At 53.3% G+C, this 26,987-nt stretch overlaps 2 protein-coding genes and 1 long non-coding RNA gene across 5 annotated transcripts in view; 1 reads left to right on the top strand and 2 right to left on the bottom strand.

Moving 5' to 3' along the window:
• Nucleotides 1-2,555, bottom strand: part of LOC142023026 (uncharacterized) — a 21,548-nt gene extending 18,993 nt beyond the window's left edge. Inside the window, exon 1 of the long non-coding RNA XR_012648101.1 lies at nt 2,295-2,555. This is a non-coding gene — a long non-coding RNA (uncharacterized LOC142023026). The remainder of the gene's footprint in view (nt 1-2,294) is intronic.
• The window catches only part of SLC47A2 (solute carrier family 47 member 2), a 21,233-nt gene extending 1,816 nt beyond the window's left edge, over nt 1-19,417 (top strand). The window contains exons 2-17 of the mRNA XM_075013529.1: nt 460-561; nt 823-891; nt 2,535-2,683; nt 6,552-6,594; nt 7,695-7,739; nt 9,431-9,528; nt 10,999-11,096; nt 12,013-12,126; nt 12,873-12,940; nt 13,575-13,683; nt 14,016-14,091; nt 15,032-15,101; nt 15,622-15,754; nt 17,011-17,105; nt 17,692-17,776; nt 18,774-19,417. Of these exons, the coding sequence (XP_074869630.1) occupies nt 460-561; nt 823-891; nt 2,535-2,683; nt 6,552-6,594; nt 7,695-7,739; nt 9,431-9,528; nt 10,999-11,096; nt 12,013-12,126; nt 12,873-12,940; nt 13,575-13,683; nt 14,016-14,091; nt 15,032-15,101; nt 15,622-15,754; nt 17,011-17,105; nt 17,692-17,776; nt 18,774-18,991 (1,572 nt within the window). The 3' untranslated portion in view covers nt 18,992-19,417. The remainder of the gene's footprint in view (nt 1-459; nt 562-822; nt 892-2,534; nt 2,684-6,551; nt 6,595-7,694; nt 7,740-9,430; nt 9,529-10,998; nt 11,097-12,012; nt 12,127-12,872; nt 12,941-13,574; nt 13,684-14,015; nt 14,092-15,031; nt 15,102-15,621; nt 15,755-17,010; nt 17,106-17,691; nt 17,777-18,773) is intronic.
• Nucleotides 17,008-26,987, bottom strand: part of LOC142023023 (aldehyde dehydrogenase family 3 member A2-like) — a 22,957-nt gene continuing 12,977 nt past the window's right edge. Inside the window, exon 10 of one of the 3 annotated variants that reach the window (XM_075013530.1) lies at nt 17,008-17,131. In XM_075013530.1, the coding sequence (XP_074869631.1) occupies nt 17,066-17,131 (66 nt within the window). In that variant the 3' untranslated portion in view covers nt 17,008-17,065. Of the gene's footprint in view, nt 17,132-21,020; nt 22,351-26,987 lie in introns of those variants that run through there. The other 2 variants (XM_075013533.1, XM_075013532.1) reach the window with 2 other exon arrangements.

Genomic DNA, 26,987 nt, shown 5'->3' with positions numbered 1-26,987 from the left:
TCTGGGCTGGAGGGAATTACTCCAAGCTTATCTGGATGTAGCACAGCTCAGAGGCTGCCCTGGTCAGCCAAAACAGAGCTGCTGGTGTCTGCTGTCACCAGATTTTGAGGGGCATCAGATGGAGTAATTAACCCTGAGCTGACCAGGCTAGAGCCATGTCGTTGAGCCGTGAGGAAGCATCTAGGTGACATAATGTCATCACATCAGCCTGAGTCCCACTGAGAATTTTCAGCAGCTGGTGGATAAACCTCAAACCAGGTTAATGCGGGGTTATTTTCGAAAGAGTCAGCTTCGTTCTTCATTGAACCCATCTGGCTGCAGATGCTGTGGCGTGCTGTCCTTTATACAGTGCATGCAGTGTGTGTTGTCAGGTCCCTTGGTGCGTCCTCCCACCTTGGACTCAACAGCCTGCAATTCCCCCTAATCTCTGCTTCCCCTCCACATCCAACCCCTTTCTAGGTCTTGATTCAGCTGCTGGTCTTTATGACCCACGTTGTAAGTGCTGTCTTCTGCAGCCATCTGGGGAAGGTCGAGTTGGCCTCTGTCACACTTGCTGTTACGGTACGTATCTTAGTTCTCAGCCTTTACTTAGGTCATAGCCTTTGACACCAGCTCACGTATCCCAAACATCTCTTATTGAACAGCAATGAGGTAGTTGGGGAAGTGGGTTAATGGCCAGGCAACTGGTAACAGCCTGGATAGAGGGGGAACTTTGACATCTTCTTAGCCTTTCAAGTCCAACCCCCACTGGAAATCTGTGACCATCTGAAGTGTCCCTTTTGTGTTTTCTTATTGTTGTTTCTCCATTATGACTATTTCCAGGTTATAAATTGTTCTGGCATCTCTGTGGGGTATGGTTTATCTGAAGCATGTGACACATTAATATCCCAGGTAGGGAACAGCTGATTGTCTCCGATCTCTTTGTTTTGGTGATGGTGTGGGTTTGTGCAGACACTGGCAGATCGTAGCCCATATTTTGCGGTGTGTGGTTGTTTCTGGGATCTGAACTTCTGTAAGCATCAGAGCTGATGAGATAAATCTGTAGAAATGCCAAAAGCCATAGGTTGTACCCTTCCAGATAACCCAGGTGAACAGATCCCAGGAAAGGATCGTACCAAGGAATGACTTAATTGTCTAAGCAATTGCTTAAATGCCACAGACCACAGAGCTCAAGCCCCTTCAGAGTCCAGCGTGGCTCTTCGTCTCACAAGGGTCAATCACATTTCATGCTTCTGCAGGGTGACCCTGCAGAGTTCTTTCAGGACAGCCTGGCTACAGGAGCCGAGTCCAGGACAGCTGGGCTTAAAGGTATGAGCCTCTTACTCCTGGAACAAAAGGACCAGTTCCATTTACTCCAAGGATGTAACAGACTCATATCCTAAACCATTAAATGGGGTTGGAGAGCAGGTGCAGGCCTTAGAGCTCAGGGTCTCAGCTTTTCAACACTCTTGTACCCCTTTCAGCAGCCTGATTTGCAGACCTTCAAGTTTCACCTCACCTAAAAATTATTTGCTTACAAAATTAAACATAAAAATACGGCACAGTTACTGAGAAATGGATGGCTTTCTAATTTTTACCATATAATTATAAAATAAATCAATTGGGATAGAAATATTGTACAGGTTGCATCTCCTTAAACCGGGATCTCTCATTTAGCAACATCTGTGGTCCATGGCTGGGACTTACGAGCGGGAGGGCTGGCAGCGCAGGACTGCTGCGACGGACCTGGCTCCCAGCCCTGCCACAGCTGCTGTGGCCAATCTGAGAGCCAGGCCACTGTGGCAGAGCTGGGAGCCAGGGTCACAGTGGGGCTGGGAGCCAGGGTCACAGTGGGGCTGGGAGCAGGGGCCAGTGAGGCAGGGCCATGGCAGCCCACATCAGGGCTGGGAGGTGGGGAGGGGGCACCCCAGCAGGGGCCAGCAGTAGGGTGGCCAGCCAGGGCTGGAAGTGGGGCCAGTGGCAGGCTTAGAGGCTGGCAGCAGGGGCCTACCCTTGGTCTGTCAAATTCCCTTGTTCAGGATTGGTCTGTTGCTGGACAAGGGAGGTCCAACCTGTACTTATGTTTCAGTGGATATACTATACAGTATAGAGCAGCACAAACATGTCACTCTCCATATTTTCATCTGTACTGTACTGAAATTTTCATCTGTACTGATTTAGAACCTAGTGCATTTTATGTAACCACTTGTAAAATGAGGCAAATAGCCAGATGACTTGAGGTACCCCCGGAAGACCTCTGCCTCCCACCTGGACAGCCATTGTCTTAGACCACCCTACAAAACCACCCCCCTCACCTGCTTTTCTTGGAGACTGAAGGGTCCCAGGGCAGGTTTCATGCGCCTCAAGTCCTCGTGTGCCCATGTGCTCCGATAGGCAGTGGGCAACGCCTGTGGAGTTTCTGCCTGGGCCCCGTTCCCAAGCAGGAGGAGCGATAAGGCATCTAGTCCATGTAGACAAGTGCACAGCCAGTGGAGGGGTCAGGATCGGAGGGGGTGGCTAATGGACTGCATCGGGTTTAACCTCTTGCTTCCCAGACGTACGGCAGTAAGAACATGAAGCGGGTGGGGCTCATCCTCCAGCGTGGGATCCTCATCCTGCTGCTGTGCTGCTTCCCCTGCTGGGCTCTCTTCATCAACACAGAGCGGATCCTGCTGCTGATCCAGCAGGACCCAGAGGTCTCCAGGTGGGGTGTGCATGCTAGTGTATACACCTGCATGATGGGGGTCACACACTTACCATGAAAAAAGGGGATGGCTGCCTTGTACGCCACGGTCTCAGTGACACCAGAGCATGAGCCAGGCCCAGCCCCCGGCAACACCAGGGGAGCGCTCCCTTCTCCCCATGGGCCAGGCCGAGCCCCCAGCAACACCAGGGGAGCGCTCCCTTCTCCCCATGGGCCAGACCCAGCCCCCGGCAACACCAGGGGAGCGCTCCCTTCTCCCCATGGGCCAGGCCGAGCCCCCGGCAACACCAGGGGAGCGCTCCCTTCTCCCCATGGGCCAGGCCGAGCCCCCAGCAACACCAGGGGAGCACTCCCTTCTCCCCATGGGCCAGGCCGAGCCCCCAGCAACACCAGGGGAGCGCTCCCTTCTCCCCATGGGCCAGGCCGAGCCCCCAGCAACACCAGGGGAGCGCTCCCTTCTCCCCATGGGCCAGGCCGAGCCCCCAGCAACACCAGGGGAGCGCTCCCTTCTCCCCATGGGCCAGGCCCAGCCCCCGGCAACACCAGGGGAGCGCTCCCTTCTCCCCATGGGCCAGGCCGAGCCCCCAGCAACACCAGGGGAGCGCTCCCTTCTCCCCATGGGCCAGACCCAGCCCCCGGCAACACCAGGGGAGCGCTCCCTTCTCCCCATGGGCCAGGCCGAGCCCCCAGCAACACCAGGGGAGCGCTCCCTTCTCCCCATGGGCCAGGCCCAGCCCCTGGCAACACCAGGGGAGCGCTCCCTTCTCCCCATGGGCCAGCCCCAGCCCCCGGCAACACCAGGGGAGCGCTCCCTTCTCCCCATGGGCCAGCCCCAGCCCCCGGCAACACCAGGGGAGCACTCCCTTCTCCCCATGGGCCAGGCCGAGCCCCCAGCAACACCAGGGGAGCGCTCCCTTCTCCCCATGGGCCAGGCCGAGCCCCCAGCAACACCAGGGGAGCGCTCCCTTCTCCCCATGGGCCAGGCCCAGCCCCCGGCAACACCAGGGGAGCACTCCCTTCTCCCCATGGGCCAGGCCGAGCCCCCAGCAACACCAGGGGAGCGCTCCCTTCTCCCCATGGGCCAGGCCGAGCCCCCAGCAACACCAGGGGAGCGCTCCCTTCTCCCCATGGGCCAGGCCGAGCCCCCAGCAACACCAGGGGAGCGCTCCCTTCTCCCCATGGGCCAGGCCCAGCCCCCGCCGACACCAGGGGAGCGCTCCCTTCTCCCCATGGGCCAGGCCGAGCCCCCGGCAACACCAGGGGAGCGCTCCCTTCTCCCCATGGGCCAGGCCCAGCCCCCGCCGACACCAGGGGAGCGCTCCCTTCTCCCCATGGGCCAGGCCCAGCCCCCGCCGACACCAGGGGAGCGCTCCCTTCTCCCCATGGGCCAGGCCCAGCCCCCGCCGACACCAGGGGAGCGCTCCCTTCTCCCCATGGGCCAGGCCGAGCCCCCAGCAACACCAGGGGAGCGCTCCCTTCTCCCCATGGGCCAGGCCCAGCCCCCGCCGACACCAGGGGAGCGCTCCCTTCTCCCCATGGGCCAGGCCCAGCCCCCGCCGACACCAGGGGAGCGCTCCCTTCTCCCCATGGGCCAGGCCCAGCCCCCGCCGACACCAGGGGAGCACTCCCTTCTCCCCATGGGCCAGGCCGAGCCCCCAGCAACACCAGGGGAGCGCTCCCTTCTCCCCATGGGCCAGGCCCAGCCCCCGCCAACACCAGGGGAGTGCTCCCTTCTCCCCGTGGGCCGGAGCTAGCCCCCGACAACACCAGGGGAGCGCTCCCTTCTCCCCGTGGGCCGGAGCTAGCCCCCGACAACACCAGGGGAGCGCGGCTGAGCCCCGCCGACACCAGGGGAGCGCTCCCTTCTCCCCATGGGCCAGGCCGAGCCCCCAGCGACACCAGGGGAGCGCTCCCTTCTCCCCATGGGCCGGGCCCAGCCCCCAGCAACACCAGGGGAGCGCTCCCTTCTCCCCATGGGCCAGGCTGAGCCCCCAACGACACCAGGGGAGCGCTCCCTTCTCCCTTCTCCCCATGGGCCAGGCCCAGCCCCCGACAACACCAGGGGAGCGCTCCCTTCTCCCCGTGGGCCAGACCCAGCCCCCGGCAACACCAGGGGAGCGCTCCCTTCTCCCCATGGGCCAGACCCAGCCCCCGGCAACACCAGGGGAGTGCTCCCTTCTCCCCATGGGCCGGGCCCAGCCCCCGGCAACACCAGGGGAGCGCTCCCTTCTCCCCGTGGGCCAGACCCAGCCCCCGGCAACACCAGGGGAGCGTTCCCTTCTCCCCATGGGCCGGAGCTAGCCCCCGACAACACCAGGGGAGCGCTCCCTTCTCCCCATGGGCCAGACCCAGCCCCCGGCAACACCAGGGGAGCGTTCCCTTCTCCCCATGGGCCAGGCCGAGCCCCCAACGACACCAGGGGAGCGCTCCCTTCTCCCCATGGGCCAGGCCCAGCCCCCAGCAACACCAGGGGAGCGCTCCCTTCTCCCCATGGGCCAGGCCGAGCCCCCAGCAACACCAGGGGAGCGCTCCCTTCTCCCCATGGGCCAGGCCGAGCCCCCAGCAACACCAGGGGAGCGCTCCCTTCTCCCCATGGGCCAGGCCGACCCCCAGCAACACCAGGGGAGCGCTCCCTTCTCCCCGTGGGCCAGACCCAGCCCCCGGCAACACCAGGGGAGCGCTCCCTTCTCCCCATGGGCCAGACCCAGCCCCCGGCAACACCAGGGGAGCGTTCCCTTCTCCCCATGGGCCAGGCCGAGCCCCCAACGACACCAGGGGAGCGCTCCCTTCTCCCCATGGGCCAGGCCCAGCCCCCAGCAACACCAGGGGAGCGCTCCCTTCTCCCCATGGGCCAGGCCCAGCCCCCAGCAACACCAGGGGAGCGCTCCCTTCTCCCCATGGGCCAGGCCCAGCCCCCAGCAACACCAGGGGAGCGCTCCCTTCTCCCCATGGGCCAGGCCGACCCCCGACGACACCAGGGGAGCGCTCCCTTCTCCCCATGGGCCAGGCCGACCCCCGACGACACCAGGGGAGCGCTCCCTTCTCCCCATGGGCCAGGCCGACCCCCGACGACACCAGGGGAGCGCTCCCTTCTCCTCATGGGACAGGCCGAGCCCCCGACGACACCAGGGGAGCGCTCCCTTCTCCCCATGGGCCAGGCCCAGCCCCCAGCAACACCAGGGGAGCGCTCCCTTCTCCCCATGGGCCAGGCCGACCCCCGACGACACCAGAGGAGCGCTCCCTTCTCCTCATGGGCCAGGCCGAGCCCCCGACAACACCAGGGGAGCGCTCCCTTCTCCCCATGGGCCAGGCCCAGCCCCCAGCAACACCAGGGGAGCGCTCCCTTCTCCCCATGGGCCAGGCCGACCCCCGACGACACCAGGGGAGCGCTCCCTTCTCCTCATGGGCCAGGCCGAGCCCCCGACAACACCAGGGGAGCGCTCCCTTCTCCCCATTGGCTGGGCCCAATTATCAGCATCACTGACGCAACCACTTTCTTGCTGTTGGCTGAGTTGTGCTGTCAGCTCACTCCATGCAACCCTACCCTTATATTAGTAGGGGTCCCATCAAGTATAACCACAGGCAGAATTTGGCCCTGGGCCTTGCTGAGGGCCAAGTCCCTGCCTCCTTCTTGCACAGTGCCCTGGCCCAGGGCACACCAAACGGGGCTCCCCAGGGGAGCCATTTCTTGAAACAATGGCTTGTAGAAAGGTGTAGCCATGCTGGAGGAAGGTAAAGGATAGCTGGGCCTGGTGTGAGGCCTTCTGCCCCTCAGGAAGAGCGCAGGGGGAGGCCAGGGCTGGCAGGGGAATAGGATTGTTTAGAAGGTGACACTGGTACTAAATGTTGGGTTTTGTATCTTCCCCAGGTTATCCCAGGTTTACGTGATGATTTTTGTCCCTGCTCTTCCCGTAAGTTCCCATTACCCTTGACTCTCGCAGTCAGTCGCTGCTAGGAAATTTCTTCTTCTACTAGAGCCCAAAGCCTGATGCCACCGCCCCCACCAGCAGCTCAGAGGAATCACCTGGCCCCTCTCTGCCTGCTGTGGCTCCCTGCAAGCCAAGAGTCTTTCTTCTTACTGCAGAAAGGTTCAAAACAGGAGACAGGCCTGAGAGGAGCCTCCTCTGGCCCAGGGCAAGTGCTCTACTGGATTTTTAGGACTGGCTAGCAAAGGAGCTTGGCTTTTCATGCTCGTAAAGGGCTAGTGAATAGACAGTATTACTACTATGGTGATTTTTCTCCCCCGCTGTCCAAGAGCATCCTAAGGATTTCTGTCCCTGGACTGCTGAGTTTTCAGATACTGGTTTTGCCAAACTGCCTTGGTAGGTTTAATCTAGGAAGCAGAAGGACTCTGGCATCTCACCCTGGCCATGTCTACACTAGCCCCAAACTTCGAAATGGCCACGCAAATGGCCATTTCGAAGTTTACTAATGAAGCGGTGAAATGCATATTCAACGCTTCATTAGCACGCGGGCGGCCGCAGCACTTTGAAATTGACGCACCTCGCCGCCGCGCAGCTCGTCCCGAAAGGACCCCGCCTACTTCAAAGTCCCCTTATTCCCATGAGCTGATGGGAATAAGGGGACTTCGAAGTAGGCGGGGTCCTTTCGAAACGGAGCCCTGTCGGGATGAACTGCGCGGCGGCGAGGTGCATCAATTTCGAAGTGCTGCGGCCGCCCGCATGCTAATGAAGCACTGAATATGCATTTCAGCGCTTCATTAGTAAACTTCGAAATGGCCATTTGCGTGGCCATTTTGAAGTTTGGGGCTAGTGTAGACGTAGCCCCTGAGTGCAGCATGCCCTGGGCTCTGTTACCTAATAGGTCATGGAATGGCGCTGGAGAAAGGCTTTTGTCCTGCCCACCTAGTCACAGTGATGCTGTCCAAAGCAGACTATTTCCTGTGTTCCATGAATGCTAGCTGGACACTGCCTTCTGCTTCTCCTATAATCTCTAGGCACTGCTCTGACCCGTCCCCTGATCTCACATATTGATTCATTTATTTTGGCAGGCTGTTTTCCTGTACCAGTTGGAGATAAGATATTTGTACAATCAGGTAGGCTTCCCCATTGCTCCCTGTCCCATTGCTCTTTGCCGTCACGTTTGTATCTTTGGTTAAAGGGGGCAAATTGTCATTCTGTGCAGTTGCTCAGGGCTACTCTCCAGAGTAGAGCTCTCACAGCTGGTTTGCACTGGTAACTAGCATAATACACACGCCAGGTAGTGTCCTGTGGCTTTGGTTTGTGCCAGTCACCAGGCCTTGTGTTCAGTGCAGCAGCTTTGTTTGCATTTATGCTAATGATTGGCCAATCCTCTCCAAAGTGGTGTTCCATCCAAAGCTCACTTTGAATGCTTGTAGCTATCCATTTAGCTTTTCAATTCAGCTAATTAATCTCCTAACTTTGCACATGATGGTACACAATGAACCTCTCATCCAGCACTCTTGGGAACTGAATGGTGCCGAATGAGAGAATTTGCTGGACCATGGGATGTCAGCATTGTCTGGTAGCATTACCACAACTGCCACTGCGTACTGGGCTCTTAGAAGACACGTAGAGTAAATTACAGCTACATAACTGAGCGATCCAGGTCTGGTGGCTGGAAAAAAGCTTTTTGGGACCATAGGAAACTTGGCCACACCCATGATAAGCGGTCGTCCACCTAACTAAAATCATGCCAGATTACGAATGTTGTCAGAGGAAAGAGTGCAGGATTAGAGAGGTTCAACCTATATTTCAGAGAGTTGGGTGCATGTTGCCTCTTTTCCAAGCCAATAGTGATAGTGAATTTTGCTCTCTGCATTTATTGTCCAACGGTGAGTCTTCCTTTTGGCCAGCTTTGGCTTCTCATGGGCATTCCTGACTCTAGACAATAACAGAAGTGCTTGCAGCTGACAGGAGGGTAGGGTATTAGTTCTGTGTTTGTATTCCGGCTCTGGTGGGCTCTGTAGCAAAAAATGCCACCTGACTTGTCATTTCCATTCCTCAGAAGCAATAGTATTTTCACAGCTCTGAGGCTCTCAGACACGCCTTGCACGTGTATGTAAAGTACCATTATCCCTAGGCTACAGGTAAGGAAACTGAGCACAGAATGGTTAAGAATTCAAAATTTGAAGTGTGACCTGTGTGGTCAGATTTTTAGAGGTGCTGAACACCAGCACATCCAAATGACAATCAGGCCCAGGGGCGGGGGTCTGAATTTGAGCACCTACAGGCTAGGCTAAAGGGAAAAATAGCTCCATGGTTAGAGCATTGGCCTTGTGAACCCAGGGTTGTGAGGTCACTCCTTGAGGGGGCCTTTCAAGAGGCTGGGGCAGGTTAGATTAAGAAACCCTAAATCAGGAGCCGCTTTTTGAAAATTTGGGCCTAAATTACTTGCCCAGGATTACACGGCAAGTTAATGATGGAATTAGGAAAAGAACACCGATCTCCAGTCTCAGACCCCAGCTTCCTGAATGGCGTCTGTGATGAGCAATAATTCTGATACAGCTGCAGGCTCCTGGCCAATCAGAATACAAAGCTACTTCCCTTTGCTACAAGGCTGCTCTGTTGAACAAAATTCTGCATGTGCCTCATCGGTTCTACCCTCCGCAGTCACTTCTTCTTTTTCTCGTTACTCTCCAAAAGTTTGGGACCAGGTGAAGCACAGAGATGCCTGTTTCCCCAGAAGCCACATTATATTTTAGATAAGACGATGGCACTCTGGTAGCTGGTAAAAAACACAGCTCTGTATTTTGTTCAATTTCAGAAGATCATCTGGCCCCAAGTGGCGAGCGGGATTGCTGGAAATATCATCAATGCAATTGCAAACTACGTCTTTCTCCACCTGCTGGACCTCAGCGTCACGTGAGTAGTGTCTGACTATTCAGAAGAAAGAAACTAGATGTCCCGCCAAGGCTGAGTGAGACTGATTTTTGCATGGCCAACCTGAGACCCCCTTCCAGTGGCTTGATTTTCAGAGAGCGGGTGCTCACTGCAGAAAAATCAGAGCCTTTGAAGGGGTCTCAGTTTGGGCACCTGAAAACATTAGCTGCTTTTAAAAGACCTTGGCCTAAGTGAACATACCTGGCTGGGTCACAGACAGCTGCTGGGAGACTGCATGGCTCTCCAAGGTGTACTATAGCTCTCTGAACATGCACGTGGATTCCAGTTAAGGCCAACAAGCCTTTGCTTAAGAATAAAACAAAGCGAGGAGCTTAATATTTGGATCAGTAATCTAGCTATCTCTCTTCATCCAGAACACCAGGCCCCAAGGTGATCCATAGAGATCATGTTCCCCATTGCTGAAACGCAGACCCATCTTGAGCAAAACATGGTATGTTCACCAGATACCATGTCCTGCCTCCTTAAAAGCTCTACTTGCTCTGTCAGCCGGGCTTTGACTGATGCAGGTCTTCAGGACCCAAAAGCATTAGCATAACGCACTGGCCCCCAACCTTTTCAGTAACACAGCATGCTTCAATGAAGCAAACAATTCCATGGCACACCCACTTTTTCCAGCTGAATAAATTGCTCATAAGTGCAGAGCCACAATGGGAAGCGGGGCGGGGGGGATTGATAATCCTGTGCTAGCTGGGACGGGGGTGTCAAGCAGCAAGGGTCCTCAATTTTCCTCCCACAGGCACCTTGCAAAGCCTCTGCAAAGGGAAATTGACCAGCCCTGCAGCAGCTGGGACTCAGCCTTGCTGCTTGAGCCACCAGCTGGCACAGGGTTATCTAAGTGTGCTGTGAAATTTCATCAATTTTCCCTCACCCCTGGCTCTGCAAAGAAGGTGGGGAGGGAGCACAGAAATTGGTTAAATTTCCATGGCACACTTAGACAGTTCTTATGGTACACAGGTTGAAAACCACTGACATAGGGAGTGCAGCCGTGCTTGGGAGATAGAAAGTGTCTGTTATGCATAGGAAAGGGTCACTGATCTGGTTAAAAGCCCAGGGCAAACATCCACACCCCAACTGGAGGCTGGCAGGTAGCAAGTGGTTCCATGGAGCCTTCTGGGCTCTGCAGTCCAGGCCAATCAGGTTCCACCCAGAGAGATGTCGGTCCTTTAGCCAACCAATGAGGGAATTAGCTGGCCAGATTGCCAGTCCATCTACTCCAGCGTCCAGCTCCCAGAAGTGCCCAATTCCAAATGCTGGAGAAGGCGGTGAATGCCCTCTCACTGAGTACCCACTCAGCAATGTACAGCTGTGTGTGGAGTGGGCGTGATGCTGTGCTTGTCTGTCCCTCTGTTTTTGGTTCAGCTGCTAAGTGAGGCATCAGCCACAGCAGGCGAGACAGGACTCTACAACTTGCTTTCTCTGTCCCTTTCCCAGGGGTTCCGCTTGTGCAAACACCATTGCTCAGTACACGCAAACCATCTGCCTGTTATTTTACATCGTCATGAAGAAGCTTCATGTGAAGACCTGGGAAGGTGAGCTGTCGTTCTCTCTTTACGCTCTTGTGCCTGCAAAAATCTCTACTTCACCAGGGCTGATGCTCCCCTCTTTGCTGATGTCATTCTGCGGATGAGCGGGATAACCTTGGTATAGCGGGTCTGCCAGGTACCACATTCCATAAGCCACAGCTCAGCCCAAAAGCGTGTGTCACGCATGCTGGCTGAGCACAGAAAGAGGGTCATACCCATGAGCAGTGTTCCTGTGGATCTGAGCCTCACGTCCCGGCATCCCAGGGCTGCAGTCGAAACAGCCCACTCCCCCTCCTGCTGTCAGTTCCTGGCAGGGGTCACCTGACCAACCAGGGCCTGGGTTTGAGAGAGTCCATGAAGGCCCTGTGGGCACATTGGGATATGTTAGTGTAACTGCCCACAGGCAGACGAGAAGCTGGGATCTCTGGAGCTTAGTACAGGGGCCTCTGGAGCTTAAGCTAAAGGTCAGCTGGCGCTCAGCTTAGGCTGTGGAAACACTTGTTCTTTCTCTGTGAAGTGGTCTAGGTACCACTGCATGGGACAGTTAACCACCCCTAGGTGTGTGGGTTACATTAGTGGGCAAGGCACACTTGCCAGTGTCGGAGTAAATTCTGGCTGAGGCTAATGGGTGTCACAGCATGGGGTTGGTGGGGCCCATTGATTACAGAAATGGTGGCCGTTCCCTCCACTGGGAGTTATCTGGTCCCTAGCACTCTCTAACACAGCCGATGCCCCAAAGAGACTCACTGCACCCGTAACACTTGTGGCATTTGCGTGCTCCTGAGTGGGGCCTTTTTCTCTTTGCACATCACTTGCTCTGGAACGCGACCGGAGCCACCAGCAGTTTCCCTTCCTGGTTCTCCATGTGCAAACTCTCCCCCGCCCCGGCTGACCAGTTACCCCCTTCCTCCTCTTGTCCCAGGCTGGTCCAGTGAGTGCCTCCAGGAGTGGGACACCTTTGTCAGTCTGGCTGTGCCCAGCATGCTCATGGTGTGCATCGAGTGGTGGACCTATGAAATTGGAAACTTCCTGGTAGGTTAGTGATGGAAGGAGGGGACTGCTGGGGCATGTGACAGTACTCCTCAAGAAGGATCTAGCTCTGAGATTCAGAGCCAGGGTACGTGCTCCTGTGGGGGTATGCAGAGGTTTTCCAGGGGTAGGGCAACTCCTCTAAGTACTTGCCTAATGGTTACAACAGGCTACATGAAAACACTAGCTAAATGTCCTACCATGGCTTGCTTTCTATGGCTCTGTGTACTGTACATTGAAATGTATGTACAATCTGTATACAGTAAACTCTAATGTCCAGTGTAGAACACTACTGTTGTTGGGAAATAAAGTCCTCTGCATACATTTTTGTTTCTTAATATCTAATCTTGTTTTTCTTTAGTGTTACTCAGTGCTAGATGTACCTCTCTGTCATCTAGAATATCCGACTATCTGGCAGCCTCCTGGTTCCAGGGCTGCTGGATATGAAAGAGTTTGCTGTATGGCAGTGGAACTGGTTTGTAATGAGAGGGTAAATTGAAAAAAGGGAACCCAGTTTTCAGTGGGTCAGCATGTGCTGCGACATTTGTGTGTTTCTGTATCTGATTTTGTAAGCAAGTAGTTTTTAAGTCAGATGAAACTTGGCAGGCGGGCAAGACAAATCAGCCTCCTGAAAGGAGTACCGTCATCCACATAGGTTGAGAGCCACTGATCCACCTGGCCTTTCACCTGGTCTTTGAAGGGGCTGCTTTCCTGCAGGGAAGGATATGAAATTCTGACTTTCCTCCCATTCAGGCCTACTGAGCTTAGTGGACCTTTCCACACAGGCCATCATATACCAGGTGTCCATGATATTGTACATGGTGAGAATTAATTACGCTATGGTACCACCTAAGGGCCCTTCCTGAAAGGGGGCCCCTGTAGTGCAGAGCACTCATACAGGCAGGCCCAATTTACAGATGGGGAGAGTGAGGCTGGGAGGCACGGTGACGTACTTAAGGTCACAAAGGGGAATTGGAGTCAGAGGCAGGATTAGAACCTCGGCTTTCTTGGCTACCTGCCCATGTGCTGATCGCCTATAGCTTTGCTCCTTGCTGTGCCCAGCCAGGAATCTTGCCCCATGCATGGGCGGCCAGTGACCCTGCTGCCTGGGGAGGCGTCTAGCCTCAGCCCCGCCACTTGTGCCCAAGGCCCTGCTCCTCACCTTCTGCCTCCTCTCTTCTTTTACCCTCCCTCCCCCACAAGAGCCTGAAACACCCCTCCCTTGGGTTCCCCGGGTCCAACCCTAGCATCAGACATCCAGGCCCCTCCCTAGTGCACCTTCCTGCAGCTTCAGCCCCTACGCTAGCCAGCGCCTGTGGCCCCATGCTCTGCAGAGCTCTGTCCTCATTCACCTTCATCAGCTCCCAGCTATCCCCAGCCATTGGCCAGGCTGGAGTAGGCGTTGTGCTCACCCTGGGAGCCCCCGCCCTAGACCAGTGTGTGTTGGGATTTCAGATTCCCAACGGACTCAGCAATGCAGTCTGCATTCGAGTGGGGAACGCGCTGGGCGCAGGAAACGCTGACGAGGCCAAGAGGTCCTTCACCATTGGCATGCTGTGCACAGGTGCGTGACTGCCAGTGGTGGCCAGCGATTGGGGGGTGGTGCCTGACCGTGTGCTGTGGTGCCAGTCATGGTGAGACACTCGCCGCCCTGCCTAGTGCCAGGCACAGCGAAAGCAGGGGTTTGTACAAACCTCCTGCACCGATCTCTGCCACTTGCAACTCCGATCGCTCCAGCAGTATCCCACTGCTGCCATCCTGGGATTAGCCAAACCAGCTGTCATTATGTCGTCAGAGGGATGCCCAGCGCACAGGGTGACCCCCCCCAGGCCTGGGAGGGAAGCAGATTTCATGGCACAGTCAGCTACTCTCCTGACCCCTGATTTTGCTTTGCAGGGCTTTTTTGCCTGGTGACATGCATCATATTAGCAGCCACAAAGGATGTGCTGGGATACATATTTACCAGTGACCTGTGAGTTGCTCTCATTTGGTACTACAGTGATTTCAGACTAAGCAAAGATTACAAGTTACTAGTAAAGACAGAGTTGAGAGAATTATGTGGATGCGTAGAGAGGAGAGGAAGGGGTGCCTGGGGGCTGCCATCGTGGGAGAGGTTCTTTGGGGGCTGCAGGGCTCCTATGTGCATGGAGTGGGTGCACTTTACTTTTTCTGCCCCCAGTCTCGCATGTACACAGCGGAGATTTCACTGGAAACGTGAGGCTGGCGCGGAGCTAGGCTTTGCAAGAAAGAGTGCACCTTGGTGGAGGTGCCTCTGTTTGGATCAGAGCAAATGTTGGTCTGGGAGAAGTCAGCTGATCAAGTCTGTGCAGAAAGCCTACCACAAAGCTTAGTCAGCGGGGTGGTACCACCCCAATGGCCTCTACCTGATCACACAGATGCACACCTGAAACCTTGAGTTGCTGGATAAAGGCCAACCCAGGGTGAAGAGTTTGTTCCTAGGTGGTGACTTTTCCCATGGCAGAAGCAGAACATCCTGTAACTCACCATTCAGTCCCAGTCAGGGGTCCTCTAATTTTTCCATCCATGTGCAGAATAAATTTTGTTACTTGTGCCAAGACATGTGGATGTGCACCACCAATAGAAATACACGCTGCTGGCTGTGGGCACTCTGCGAATCAGCTAGGCAGCACCTGAATCTCTCCTGGGCAGCCGCCCGAGTGCTCAGCTTACAGAGAACACTGGTCCCAGCCTGTGGCATAGCCCTGTAGTACCATTATGCGTAATTGCACCGTAAAGCGGCTGCCGTACGCAAGTCTCTGTAGGCACATTGGTGCCTGTCTCAGCCAGTTGTGCATGACACAGCAGCGATGTGTTGGGAGCAGGAAGTAGTTTCAGCTGTGGGAGACACACTTGATTTTGAGGCCTGATTGCCTCCATTGTTCCTTGCCTAGAAACATCATTGCGCTGGTGGGGGAGGTTATGCCGCTGTACGTGGTCGTCCACCTGTTAGAATGCAGCACGGTAAGTACAGCAGGGCATGTACAGCCCTGCTGCATTTGCCACCCGCTGTCATTGCCAAACCTGGTGTACCTCATTTCTGGACTCATCCAGGAAACGGTTCCAAGTTAACCCCATGGCTAAGAGCTGGGGGGATGTTGCCTTACAGGCTGTAGGAAAGAGCTCAGAAAAATACCCACAGCTGATGTCATGGAGGGAACTGGCCATTGGCTGTGGTCCTGCAGGGATTCCCTGGGTGGGAGAATGAGCAGCGAGGGAAGGAGACAGAGATTGTGGTCATTTGGAGCACCCCAGGGCTACCAGGGACTGGATTGAAGAAAGCAGATTCCCTGGGCTAAGGCTCTTACACAAGCTCCCAGGAGTTACCAACTACCTGGCAGCAGCCAGCCATGACGGGAGTGTCTCTGCTGGGGGGAGGGTGTCCCTTTCCCATTCCCACAGGTCAGTAAGGAGAAGTAAAACACCCGGGGGGGTGTGGGCAGCCCCAGGCCATAAAACAGTCCAGGCATTGTCCTCCTTGCAGTGCGTAACCAGCAAAGTGCTGAGAGGTGCCGGGAAGCAGAAGGTTGGCGCCATCTTGAATGCTCTGAGCTACTATGGCGTGGGCCTGCCTGTGGCAGTCGTGCTGCTGTTCGTGGCCAGGATTGGAGTGAAAGGTACAAACCCCGAAAGGTGGGGAAAGGGCATTGGCCCATTAGCCCTGGGAGTCCAGAGGCCAAGAATCCAGGGTAGACGGAGCCCAGCACCGGCTGCGTTCTGAGGCTGGTCTCTGCTGCTCTTGTCTTCGGCAGAAGGCTGAGCTGTTACTATGCTTCTGGCCACCTCTCTTGGCGGCTTCCCTTGTTTTTAAACCCAAGGCACCGAACTTTTACCTCTTTAAAATGGGCCCAAAGGTTAGCCGGCCTGTGGGCTGGCTGGGGTTGGTAAGGGGAGGGTCAGAGGCTGGGGTGGGTTTCTAGGGAGTGGCTTTCTGGCCCCTGCTCCTGTTTGGTGCATCCTAGACACAGCTGAAATACTCAGCAGGTACCAGCCTCTCATGGATTCCAGTGCTAGGAGGGACCCATCATGGGCTAGTCTGCCTTCTGGGTGTGGCCCTTCACCCCTCCTGGGAACGCAGTCCCAATGCCAGCTAGCCTCCAGCACTCCCTAAAAGCCCCCTCTCATTACCCATCCCGCTCCCCTGCCCCCACATCTCCATCAGTCCCCCACCCCACAACAATTCATCCTGTCCAAGAAAAACTCCATCTCCCGGCGCCCCATCCATCTCTTTTCCCTCCGCCCCCAGGGGTGCTGGGGGAACTTGGGGGTGCTGAGAGCCATTGAAACAAACCCTGCATATAACAGAAACCACTTCAGCCAGGGGGTGCAGAAGCTCCCCCCGTCCGCCCACCTCAGCTTCCCCAGTGTGGTCTCTAACGCTCCCCAACCCACCTTCCAGTGCCCTATTCATTTACACACTGACTGCTTAACACCCCGGCCCCACTTACCTGGCCTGGGCGAGTCTGGCAGAAGCAGGTGAGCTCCTGGGCTGCTGCTGGCTGCTCCGGGCTTGGGAGTACCTCCTGGGTTTGGGGCGCAGCCAGCTGACAGGCGGGCGTTGTGTGAAGGGTCCTGTACAGCAGTGGCCACTAGGTAGCAGTATTGTGCAGCTCCTGCCAGGTGCAACCCTGCCAAGCATGGGAGGTCGCGTGTACCCGCCCCATGGAGCAAGTATGCAGTGGCCCAGGGCTAAGGCAGGTACTCGAGGGCTGGCCCATGGTGGGGCCGTACAGGCAGCACGATGTTGGTGGCACTCAGGCTTGCAGGGCCAAGAGGAGGTCCTGTCTGGCTAGCGTCTCTTAAGCAGCTGCTGCCTCAGCTTCCACCTGGGCACTGCGTTCACCTGCGTAACAGCAGTGTTTCCCCCTCCCAGGTCTCTGGCTCGGCTTTCTGTTCAGCGGCTTTGTATCCGCCAGCAGCACTGTCTTCTACCTCGTGCGGCTGAACTGGAAAAGGGCCTCTGAGGAGGTAAGCGGCTTTGGATGAGTGAGATGCTGTTGCAAAAAAAAAAAAAAAAAAGCAAACGTGATTCTGGGATGCATTAACAGGTGTGTTGTGAGCAGGACGCAAGAAGTCATTCTTCTGCTGTACTCTGCGCTGGGTAGGCCTCAGCTGAAGTATTGTATCCAGTTCTGGGAACCACATTTCAAGAAAAATGTGGAGAAATTGCAGAGGGTTCAGAAAAGAGCAGCAATGATCAAAGGTCTAGAGAACATGACCTATGAAGAAAGGCTGAAAGAATTGGGCTTGTTTAGTTTGGAAGAAAGAAGACTGAGGGGAGACATGACAGCGGTTTTCAGGTATCTAAAAGGGCGTCATAAGGAGGAGGGAGAAAACTTGTTCTTCTTGGCCTCTAAGTATAGAAAAAGAAGCAATGGGCTTCCCATTAAATAAAGGGAAGAAGGCTCCTTTCGAAGATGGGTGTTTACTTTCAAAAGAGCAGCCTCTACACTGGCTTTCTTCTTTTGAAATACGCACATTTATACCTCATTTGCACACCTCTCTCAAAAGAGGAATGCAAGTGTAGACACACCCAGTGTGTTTATATTCTTAGGCACGGCATCGGGCAGGTGTCAACCAGCTGGCTGGCGAGGAAACAAACTCCGCTCCTGTCCCACACAAGCTGGTTCTCCCCACTGGTAGGAACAGGTTTGATTTATGAATGGCCTATTAGCATAACCTGCAGATGATCAGGCTACACCTATGAGACCTCTCATTAACGGAAGAGCTATACAGCAGGTAGCTAACTAAAACAGCTACTGCTCTTAGCACATATACCAGGGAGCACGTATGCACACAGGAACCTAAGCAGGTTATGGGGGACACAGATTTTAACTGTGTTGATCTAACATGTAAAGTGACATTCCCTGGCTCTGCCCTAGTTCCAGCACAAGCAAAGGAACCCCAGTACCACTATAAATTTGGCTTCTTGACAGTGTAGGGGGCTGGACTCTGACCTCCTGCGGTCTCTTCCAGCCTTGGGATTCTGAGACACCTGATGAAATTGAGGGTGTTACTCTGCGTAGCTCAGCTGCAGAGATGCTAGCCTTGGCTGGTTTGGCATTCCTATGGCTCCCTACCCTGTGACGGTGTAGGCTGCTCAATGACTGGAATTTCAAGGCACCAGCAGGCTGAGCTCAGAGCTGGGGCTCTGTTGTGCACCTGGGAGGGGGGAGCCAGTTCCCTCCTGAGCTTGAAACAATAAATGGATTTTAAAGCACAGACATGGCAAATTCCCACCCTCCCCATAAGTGCTGGGCTTGCTCAGCTGTTTTCCCATGTACCCTGTATGGAAGGGCTGGCACACTGCTCTTCCTGCAGGCTCTGGAAAGGAGGGGGAACACCAGCTAGAAGGACGGGAATTGAGGTGTAATAAAAGCAGAAGATGAAGGATTCAGCTGGGTTGTAGGGGCTGCAGAAGGTCTCATTCATGCCCCACTTCCCAAGGCAAACCAGGCGTGTCATGAAGCAGGTTAAGTACACGGCCCTGGCAAGGCACCCTTCCGCACTGGGGCAGGGATCCATTTCATTTGTCAGGTCCTCTCATGACCCTAGTACTGCCAGTTGATTAAATGCTACAGCCTGAGCAGCCCTACACTATCATTCCTGCCCCCCCACGCCCCGGCTGTGTTGCAGGGGAAGCAGAAGCCCAGAACAGAGTTATTCTGACAAGCATCACCAAGGAGGGGCAGACCTACCAGCTACCACAGCAGGAAGCCACGCCTGCCCTTTCAACGATTGGGGAAATGCTGTCTGGGAAGCAGCTGATCATAAGGCGTGGGCTGGCTGTCATGGTGGCTATCGCCACACTCGTCGCAGGCATTCTAGTAAAGGTCCTAACTGTCCACCACTAACATCAAACCAGCTACCAGCCCAGGGTGTTGGTAAAGGGAAGGAGACACCTTCCAATTAACGCAGCACCTGATACATGGACCTAGCTACTGAAGAATAACGCTCCACAGATCCTGCGGTCCCAGCAAGGGTGAAGAGCCCACCTTAGCCAAGGGTCGTAGTTGACCAGAGCTGAGTTGCTCTTGAAAATGGCCCCAGGCAGCACTGTGAATCTCATCCAACAGCTGGCTGAACAGGCTGGAAACACTTAGATGGATGAGCCCCATTCTACCCGCAGCAGCTATGAAGCTACCAGTGCTTGCCGCTGAATTTCTCATCGCTACTCTGAACTTTTATTTCTTGCAATAAGCTAGCACGGCAATAATTTTTTCTGTGTACAGGCCTGTTGGCACCCTGATTAAACCACAATGATCAATAAACATCTCAAACCGACAATTAAGGTATGGGTTACTGCAATGGGTTACTACCTCTGGTTGGACATTCATATTAGTGGTTGGCTGCCGCAGCAGGAGACAATCACTGAGCATCAGCTAGCTGAGAGTCTCTTCAGAGACTAGTCTCCATTCTTAACAGTGGGAGATCCATTTTAGGGGTGTGCTGCCTTAGAGGACCGTGCCCTGGGGGAAAGACTCGTCACTGCAGGAACAGCTTTCCGAAGGAACATACGAATGGCCACACTAGGTCAGAGCAAAAGTCCCTCTGAGAGTGGCCAATGTCAGATGCCCCAGAGGGAGTGAACCGAACAGGAAACCACTGAGCAATCCCCCTCTCCTGCCATCCGTTTCCAGTCTGACAAACAGAGGCTGGGGGACAGTTCCTATCCAAACTGGCTCATAAGTGCTGATGCACTGAACCTCCATGCATTTACCTAGCTCTTTTTTGAAGCCAGCTAACAGCCTGGTCTTCACAACATCCTCTGGTAAGGAGGCTCCCAGGTTGACTGTGCATTGTGTGAAGAGAAATTTCATTTGTTTTAAACCTGCTACCCCTTAATTTAATTTGGTGACTCCTAGTTCTTATGTTACGGCGACAAGTAAATAACTTTTCCTTATTCACTTTCTCCAAACCTCTCATGATTTTACACACCTCTGTCATATCCCCCTTTAATCTCCTCTTTCCTAAGATGAGGAATCTGTCTTTTGAATTTCTCTTCACATGGCACTTGCTCTAGACCCCTCATCTCTCTTTTTTTTAACCCTTTCCCAATGCCAATAGATTTTTTTTTTTAGACAAGGTGACCACATCTGTGTGCAGTACTCAAGATGTGGGCATACCATGGCTTTATACACGAGCGTTCCATTCAGCACCAGAACAGTGTATGCAGAACTCATTCTTCCTTACCATGCTGCCTACCTCTGGGCAGGGAGGTGATTTCAGTATTACTTGTAAATATAGTATGTAGCTTCCAATAGAGTTTTGCTGGCTCCTATCCTAACCCATAGCCATGTATGGCACAGCACTTGGCTATACTAGCAGACAGAAGCATGGAAGGTTTAAATGGGTAATAACTTACTACTCAGAGGCTACATCTACACTAGCCCAAAACATCGAAATGGCCATGCAAACGGCCACGCAAACAGCCACTTTGAAGATTACTAATGAAGCGCTGAAATATATATTCATCGCCTCATTAGCACGTGGGTGGCTGCAGCTTTTTGAAATTGCCTATCTGCTGCTAGGAATAAGGGGATTTCGAAGTTGGAGGGATCCTTTTTTCAAAAGGAGGCCCCTGTGGACGAGCCACAGCAATTTCGAAGTGCTGCAGCCACCCACATGCTAATGAGGCGCTGAATATGTATTTGAGCACTTCATTAGTAACCTTCAAAATGGCCGCTTCCAAGTTTTGGGCTAGTGTAGACACAGCCAGTTTTTTTTTTTTTTCTGGAGGGTGAATATTTCCAGTTCACAATGGAGATAAGTCAGGTGAAGGGACCTGCCTGTGGTGACAGTGTCTCTGTGGCAGAACTGCATATAAATGCTGTGTCCTTTTCAGATGTCTCCTGTTGAGCCAACAAAGCTCAGTCATTGTTTGTCAGTCAGTGTTTATTTAGTGCTTTCAAAATATATTTAACTGAATATACATTTATATCTACTGCACAGAAGGCAAATATTTCAATATAAATGATCTGGAATAGTGCATCAGTTATTTTCCTTAGATTTTAATACATTCAATTAGATTCCTTAGATTTTAATACATTGCTTTTAGAAGTTAGAGCCTTTTCTAGTTGCTTCAGTTTGTCCAATATCTTTCCCTTCAATGGAAACTGGGTCTCTGTAAATTAATGGACATCTTTGTGAGATTAGGTATATTTCAGTTGAAGGAATGTCCTGGTTTCTTTCCAGAAGCAAATGGGAACATGCCAAGAGTGAATTCTTTAAATTATCAATTCTCTAAACACAGCCCGACCCCGAAAACGCAAGCCTGGCAGACAGCGTAGGTGACAGCAGCAGCCCATGAAAGATACCATACGACCCTGTAAGACCTGTAGCACGTCTTCCGCTTCAGAAGCTGCATCCAGTTGAATTTGCTGTCAGATTAAATAATGGGAGTAACAAGTGGACAATCTTTTTTCCTGGGGGAGATTTGAGAGATACACATGGACATTTAGAGAGAGCAGCAGCCTCAATGTGCATTTAGTCAGAATTGGTCTTGAGTTCTAGCATAATCTGTCCACACGGCGGCAGCAGAGAGAGACAGACCAGACTAATTACAAGGTGTGGAAGGAAAATAGCTGCACAACCACTAGGCAGGTACCTTAAAAGGGAAGAAATGAAGAAAATCTCTGTCCACTAAAATATAAACACACCACCTCAGTTTTATTTTGGGCCTATTCTTTTCATTAAGTTCTGATTTCCTCTTTTTTGGGGGGACTCTGGCAAAATCACCAGAGGAACTGAACTGTGGTAACTCACATTGAAACAGAAACCCAAGTTCTAGTTTGCAGCCAAGTCTGGGGGCTCACAAGATGATATTCCTGATGAGACCTATGCAGAAGAGCTCTGAGGTAGTCTTCTTAGGCATGGAAGAGCAGTGGAGGGGCTGCTGCTTTCTGCTTTGTAGCTCTCTAATTCACAGCTGGTTGCAAGGCTAATGCTTTATGCCCAATGATCCACTAATCCCTTCAATGCAGCCGGGCTTTTCAACTCGGCATGAAGCGCCAGCCCAAGCACACTGCTCCCGGATGGCGCTTTTTCACTTAAATTGTTTTGTGCCCTTCAGATTTCAAAGAAAAAAAAAAAAAGCAAAACTCTCTCCAGTTTAAAAAGCTCATTGGATGAAGTGTGGCTCAGGGTGGGAGTACTGTGGATTGGTTAGAGCAAGTTGCATCACTTCTTTTTTTTCCCCTCAGGAATAAGCCACCTGTGGAGGCAAAGAGATAGTGTATAACCGCAGCAGAGAGACGGGATCCACTCCAACACCCAATACCAATGAAAGCTCATTTCCCACTCGAATGCTCTTTAGAGGAGGGATGGGCAAATGGCGGCCTGCTGGCTTTTAATCTGGCCTACGGGATTACCCATCTGGCAGCACAGTGGGACTGAGGCAGGGTCCCTGCCAACGCTCCCTCTAATTTTTTCCATCCATTGAAGGAATATTTTTTATGTTCCCCAAGGCACATGCAAATGTGCACCACCAGTAGAAACAAAAAAGCCTGGCTGTGGGCGCTCTGCTAATGAGCTGGTTGGCACTGCCATCTCTCCTGGGTGGCTGCACGAGTGCAGCTCACAGGGAACACTGCCTGTCTGTCATGGTCCTGGGCTGTCCCCAGAAGCAGCTGGCATGTCCCTGCAGCCTCAGAGGATGGCAGGGAGGCTTAGCATGCACGCCGGCCCCGGCCCCCACAGACCACTGGCTGGGGCCAGGGAACTACAGCCAATGGGAGCTGCGGGGGGTGGTGCTGCCTGCCCACACCCAACTCACTGAAGCCACTGCCAGACACGCCAGCAGGTTCCATAAGCCATGTGGCGAGAGGGCAGGCAGAGGGTCTGCGTTAGTGCCACTATGCTGCCATCCCAGGGCTGCATGAGGTAAGCAGCTGCAGGACGGAGCTTGCACCTCAGCTCCCTTTCCCAGCCCTACATTCACTGCCTGCCACACAATTTTCCTACCCAGAGGCGGCTCTCTGCCCAAAAAGTTTGCCCTGCCCTGCCCAGCCCAACGGCCAATAAGCACGGCTTTTCCTGGACTCTCATCACCTGTTCTCACACCCCTTTGGCCTCTTGCTTTGAGCACTATGTAGAAACCACAGCCTCGGTGCTGCATGTAAGAGAAAAGTCATCCCTTCACAAGCCCCATCTACACAGGGTAAAGATTCAAAGTCAGGGACAGGAGAAAAGCCTGAATCATCCCATGCAGGCCTCATCGCCACCGCTCCAAAGGATTCCCCCCATCCCCTCATAGGGTAGCCAGATATCCCACCATCTACAGAACAATCCCAAATTTCCATGACAAGTCCCGTATTCTGCATATATGCAAAAATGTCCCACAGGGCTGCTGAGGTTCTCCGGCCCTCCAGACCCCCTGGCTGTGGGACAAGGGATTTATTATGGCAATTCTCCACCCTCAGCTGGGGTTCCCATGGCTGAGGCTGCTGGCAGGGCTCCATGTCCCACATAAGCATTTGGAAAATCTGGCAACCCCCATCCCCCACTACAAGCGGGCTCTGTAACGCACCACACAAGGAAAGTGTGTCTTCAGCAGGACTAGCTGGGCTTTGAAACCTGCTGCTCCTGTGCGAGGACTGAGCCAGCCCAGTCGCTGCATTGCCAAGACACCACATAGGGCTTCTCTCTTCCACAGACCACTGACTTGGGGAAAATCTAAATGCTTTTAAAACCACCACTAGTCACCGCTCTTCTCCGAGACAGCACAATGTATGGGGAGATGGTGGAATGAGGTCCCGTTTTAAAGACGGAGTGGGTCACAATATGGGCACAACAGTTTAAGAGGAACCTCATCTCATAATACACAGTAACAAAGAATTGGATCTTTCGCATCAGGGTGTAAAGCCAAACTTGGAGAACGGAGACCTAATGGTGGGTAACTGCCCGATGGCGGGTCTTATCTGACAGTAGCCAGCCCCAGGTACAAGATATTGCACTGAACAAGGGTGCCCCCCATGGGTTCCAAGAGAGCCTGGCTCCTCCTGCCGCATGCCACCGGGAGCTTGCTCAAAGCCATCAGTGGATTAACAAAAGACCAGCTAATGCTACTAGCCACCACCTAAATGGTAAAGCTCCACATCTTAATTTATTTGTTAATGAAGCTGTTGTAAGTAGGACTAGTAGGCTATTTAATATACGGCTGTTTGCTCAGCTTGGCAATTAAAACGCAAACGTTTCGTTACCATTCGAGGTAACATCAGTGCACAATCTGATTCAATAAAGTCCTCCCCAGCTAGTCCTTTATATAGCCCTCCTCTGCACAAACCTGACCAATAGTCAGTTTTGATTGATTGTTTACCTTTGGCCAATTATTAACCACGGTTTCCTTACAAGATCTTTTCCTATTATCTCAATCTCATGGGCTCAAACACTGGATCCAAATCAACATGCCGGCTGACTGAATCATTACGTGAAAACCATGCTTCTAAGAACTCCCTTCCTTGTCTAAGGTCTGATTGTCCTATAACTTCCACATTGTTAAAATCAAATTTGTGGCCCGTGTTATCTTTGTGCCAGGTGATCAAGGGTCATGCTGTTTAACTGTTTGATGTTCGTGTAGACGTGTGCCCAATTTCCTTCCCGTTTGTCCAACATAGGCTACGTCTACACGTGCACCCAACTTCGAAATAGCTTATTTCGATGTTGCGACATCGAAATAGGCTATTTCGATGAATAACGTCTACACGTCCTCCAGGGCTGGCAACGTCGATGTTCAACTTCGACGTTGCTCAGCCCAACATCGAAATAGGCACAGCGAGGGAACGTCTACACGGCAAAGTAGCACACATCGAAATAAGGGAGCCAGGCACAGCTGCAGACAGGGTCACGGGGCGGACTCAACAGCAAGTCGCTCCCTTAAAGGGCCCCTCCCAGACACACTTTCATTAAACAGTGCAAGATACACAGAGCCAACAACTAGTTGCAGACCCTGTATATGCAGCACGGACCCCCAGCTGCAGCAGCAGCAGCCAGAAGCCCTGGGCTAAGGGCTGCTGCCCACGGTGACCACAGAGCCCCGCAAGGGCTGGAGAGAGAGTATCTCTCAACCCCCCAGCTGATGGCTGCCATGGAGGACCCCACTATTTCGATGTTGCGGGACGCGGATCGTCTACACGTCCCTACTTCGATGTTGAACGTCGAAGTAGGGCGCTATTCCCATCCGCTCATGGGGTTAGCGACTTCGACGTCTCGCCGCCTAACGTCGATTTCAACTTCGAAATAGCGCCCAACACGTGTAGACGTGACGGGCGCTATTTCGAAGTTACTGCCGCTACTTCGAAGTAGCGTGCACGTGTAGACGCAGCCATAATGTTTAGAGCAGCTCGAACACTATATTTTATAAACCACGTTTGTTTTACATGTACTTTCAATCGGGTCCTTTGGCTTAAATAAAATATTTCTCAATGTATTGGTTGGTTTGTGCGCCACCTCAGTTCCATGCGGCTGACTCTATAATGGACCTTACTGAAGGATTATATAAAGGACTAGTTGGGGAGGACTTTATTGAATCAGATTGTGCACTGATGATGTTACCTCGAATGGTAAGGAAATATTTGCATTTTAATTGCCAAGCTCAGCAAACAGCCCTATATTAAATGGAATCTCCTGAGCTACCAATTTTCTCTTCTATTTTAAAACTATTAGGCTAAGTCTATACCAGAGAAATAAGTCGATTTCAGATACGCAACGCTAGCTACGGCATGTGCACAGCTAGAATTGATGTATTGCAAATCGACTTATTTCCCTAGTGAAGGCCAAGCCTCTAGTACTCTGTCAACCTCCCTTACTCCACACAATAGCATCGAGCACAGGGGTTGAGAGCCGACCCCAGAGAGATCGATTTTGTGCCTCTTTACCAGATGTGCAAAACCAAACTCTGGACGATCGACCTGACCAGGTTGATCTTTCTGGAAGTACGGACATACCCCTAGTGACTATATAGGAGCATCACCGCTGCTCGGACCGCACATAAAGGCCTAGAGGTCAAATCCCAGCACCCCGCCTTGGAAAGGCTGCTGATCTCTGTACGAGAGGGGCAGTGGCACTCATAGAATGTCAATTCGAATTCTTTACTGAGGTACTGGTCTATTATTACCATTCCCCTCCACCTCCACGTCAACCCAGAGTGTGGCAAGAAGAGTCACAAGTGGGATTTGACTTGTATGCTCTGTGGCACAGCAGCACCTGGCTATTGTCACTGCACAGAGGTAGCACGTGCTGCCTGGTTTGCTGCCCTAACAGCTGCTGTTCATTTGGAACGTTAAGACATTTCGCAGCATGCACTGCCTTGAATCCCGTCTACACACCACCCAGACTGCCCCTCCCCAGAGCTCGACAGCACCTCTTGAAGGAGGCAAGTCGTCCCCCATGCACATGGAGAAGCCACTTCTCCAAGGTCACACAGGGTGTCTGCAGCAGAGCCAAGAACCAGGCGTCCACCCTCAGCACAGTCCCCTCCCCAGTGGATACTGTAAGCCGTAAAGCATGGGGCTGCTTATGCCACATGTTCCGTTCTGTTAGTTCGCCAGGCAAGTAGGTAGCCAACCAGCTATGCCAAAAGGAAGTTTTAATGCTGAAAGAGGTGTGGAAGCACCTCCTGCCTCCCCAAGCTCCGGCATCTCCCATCCAGCCATGTTCCAACTCCTGTTCATCAGGAGCACACAGTCTCTCATGTTACCCATCAAATTACAGCAATGACTAGTAGGCGCCAAATGTTTACCTAAGAATCAGCTCAGCCCTGTTACTAGTCTGGATCCTGCCTGCCTAAGAGAGAGAGAAGCAGATTTAAGTGCTTCTGGCTGGCTCTGCTTTCACGCAGCTCTCAGGTCAAAA

The sequence above is a fragment of the Carettochelys insculpta genome, chromosome 19 (assembly GCF_033958435.1).
Source record: "Carettochelys insculpta isolate YL-2023 chromosome 19, ASM3395843v1, whole genome shotgun sequence".
NCBI classification, from domain to species: domain Eukaryota; kingdom Metazoa; phylum Chordata; order Testudines; family Carettochelyidae; genus Carettochelys; species Carettochelys insculpta.
Note: the sequence above shows the minus strand (reverse complement) of the source record. Positions and strands in the feature narration are given on the sequence as shown.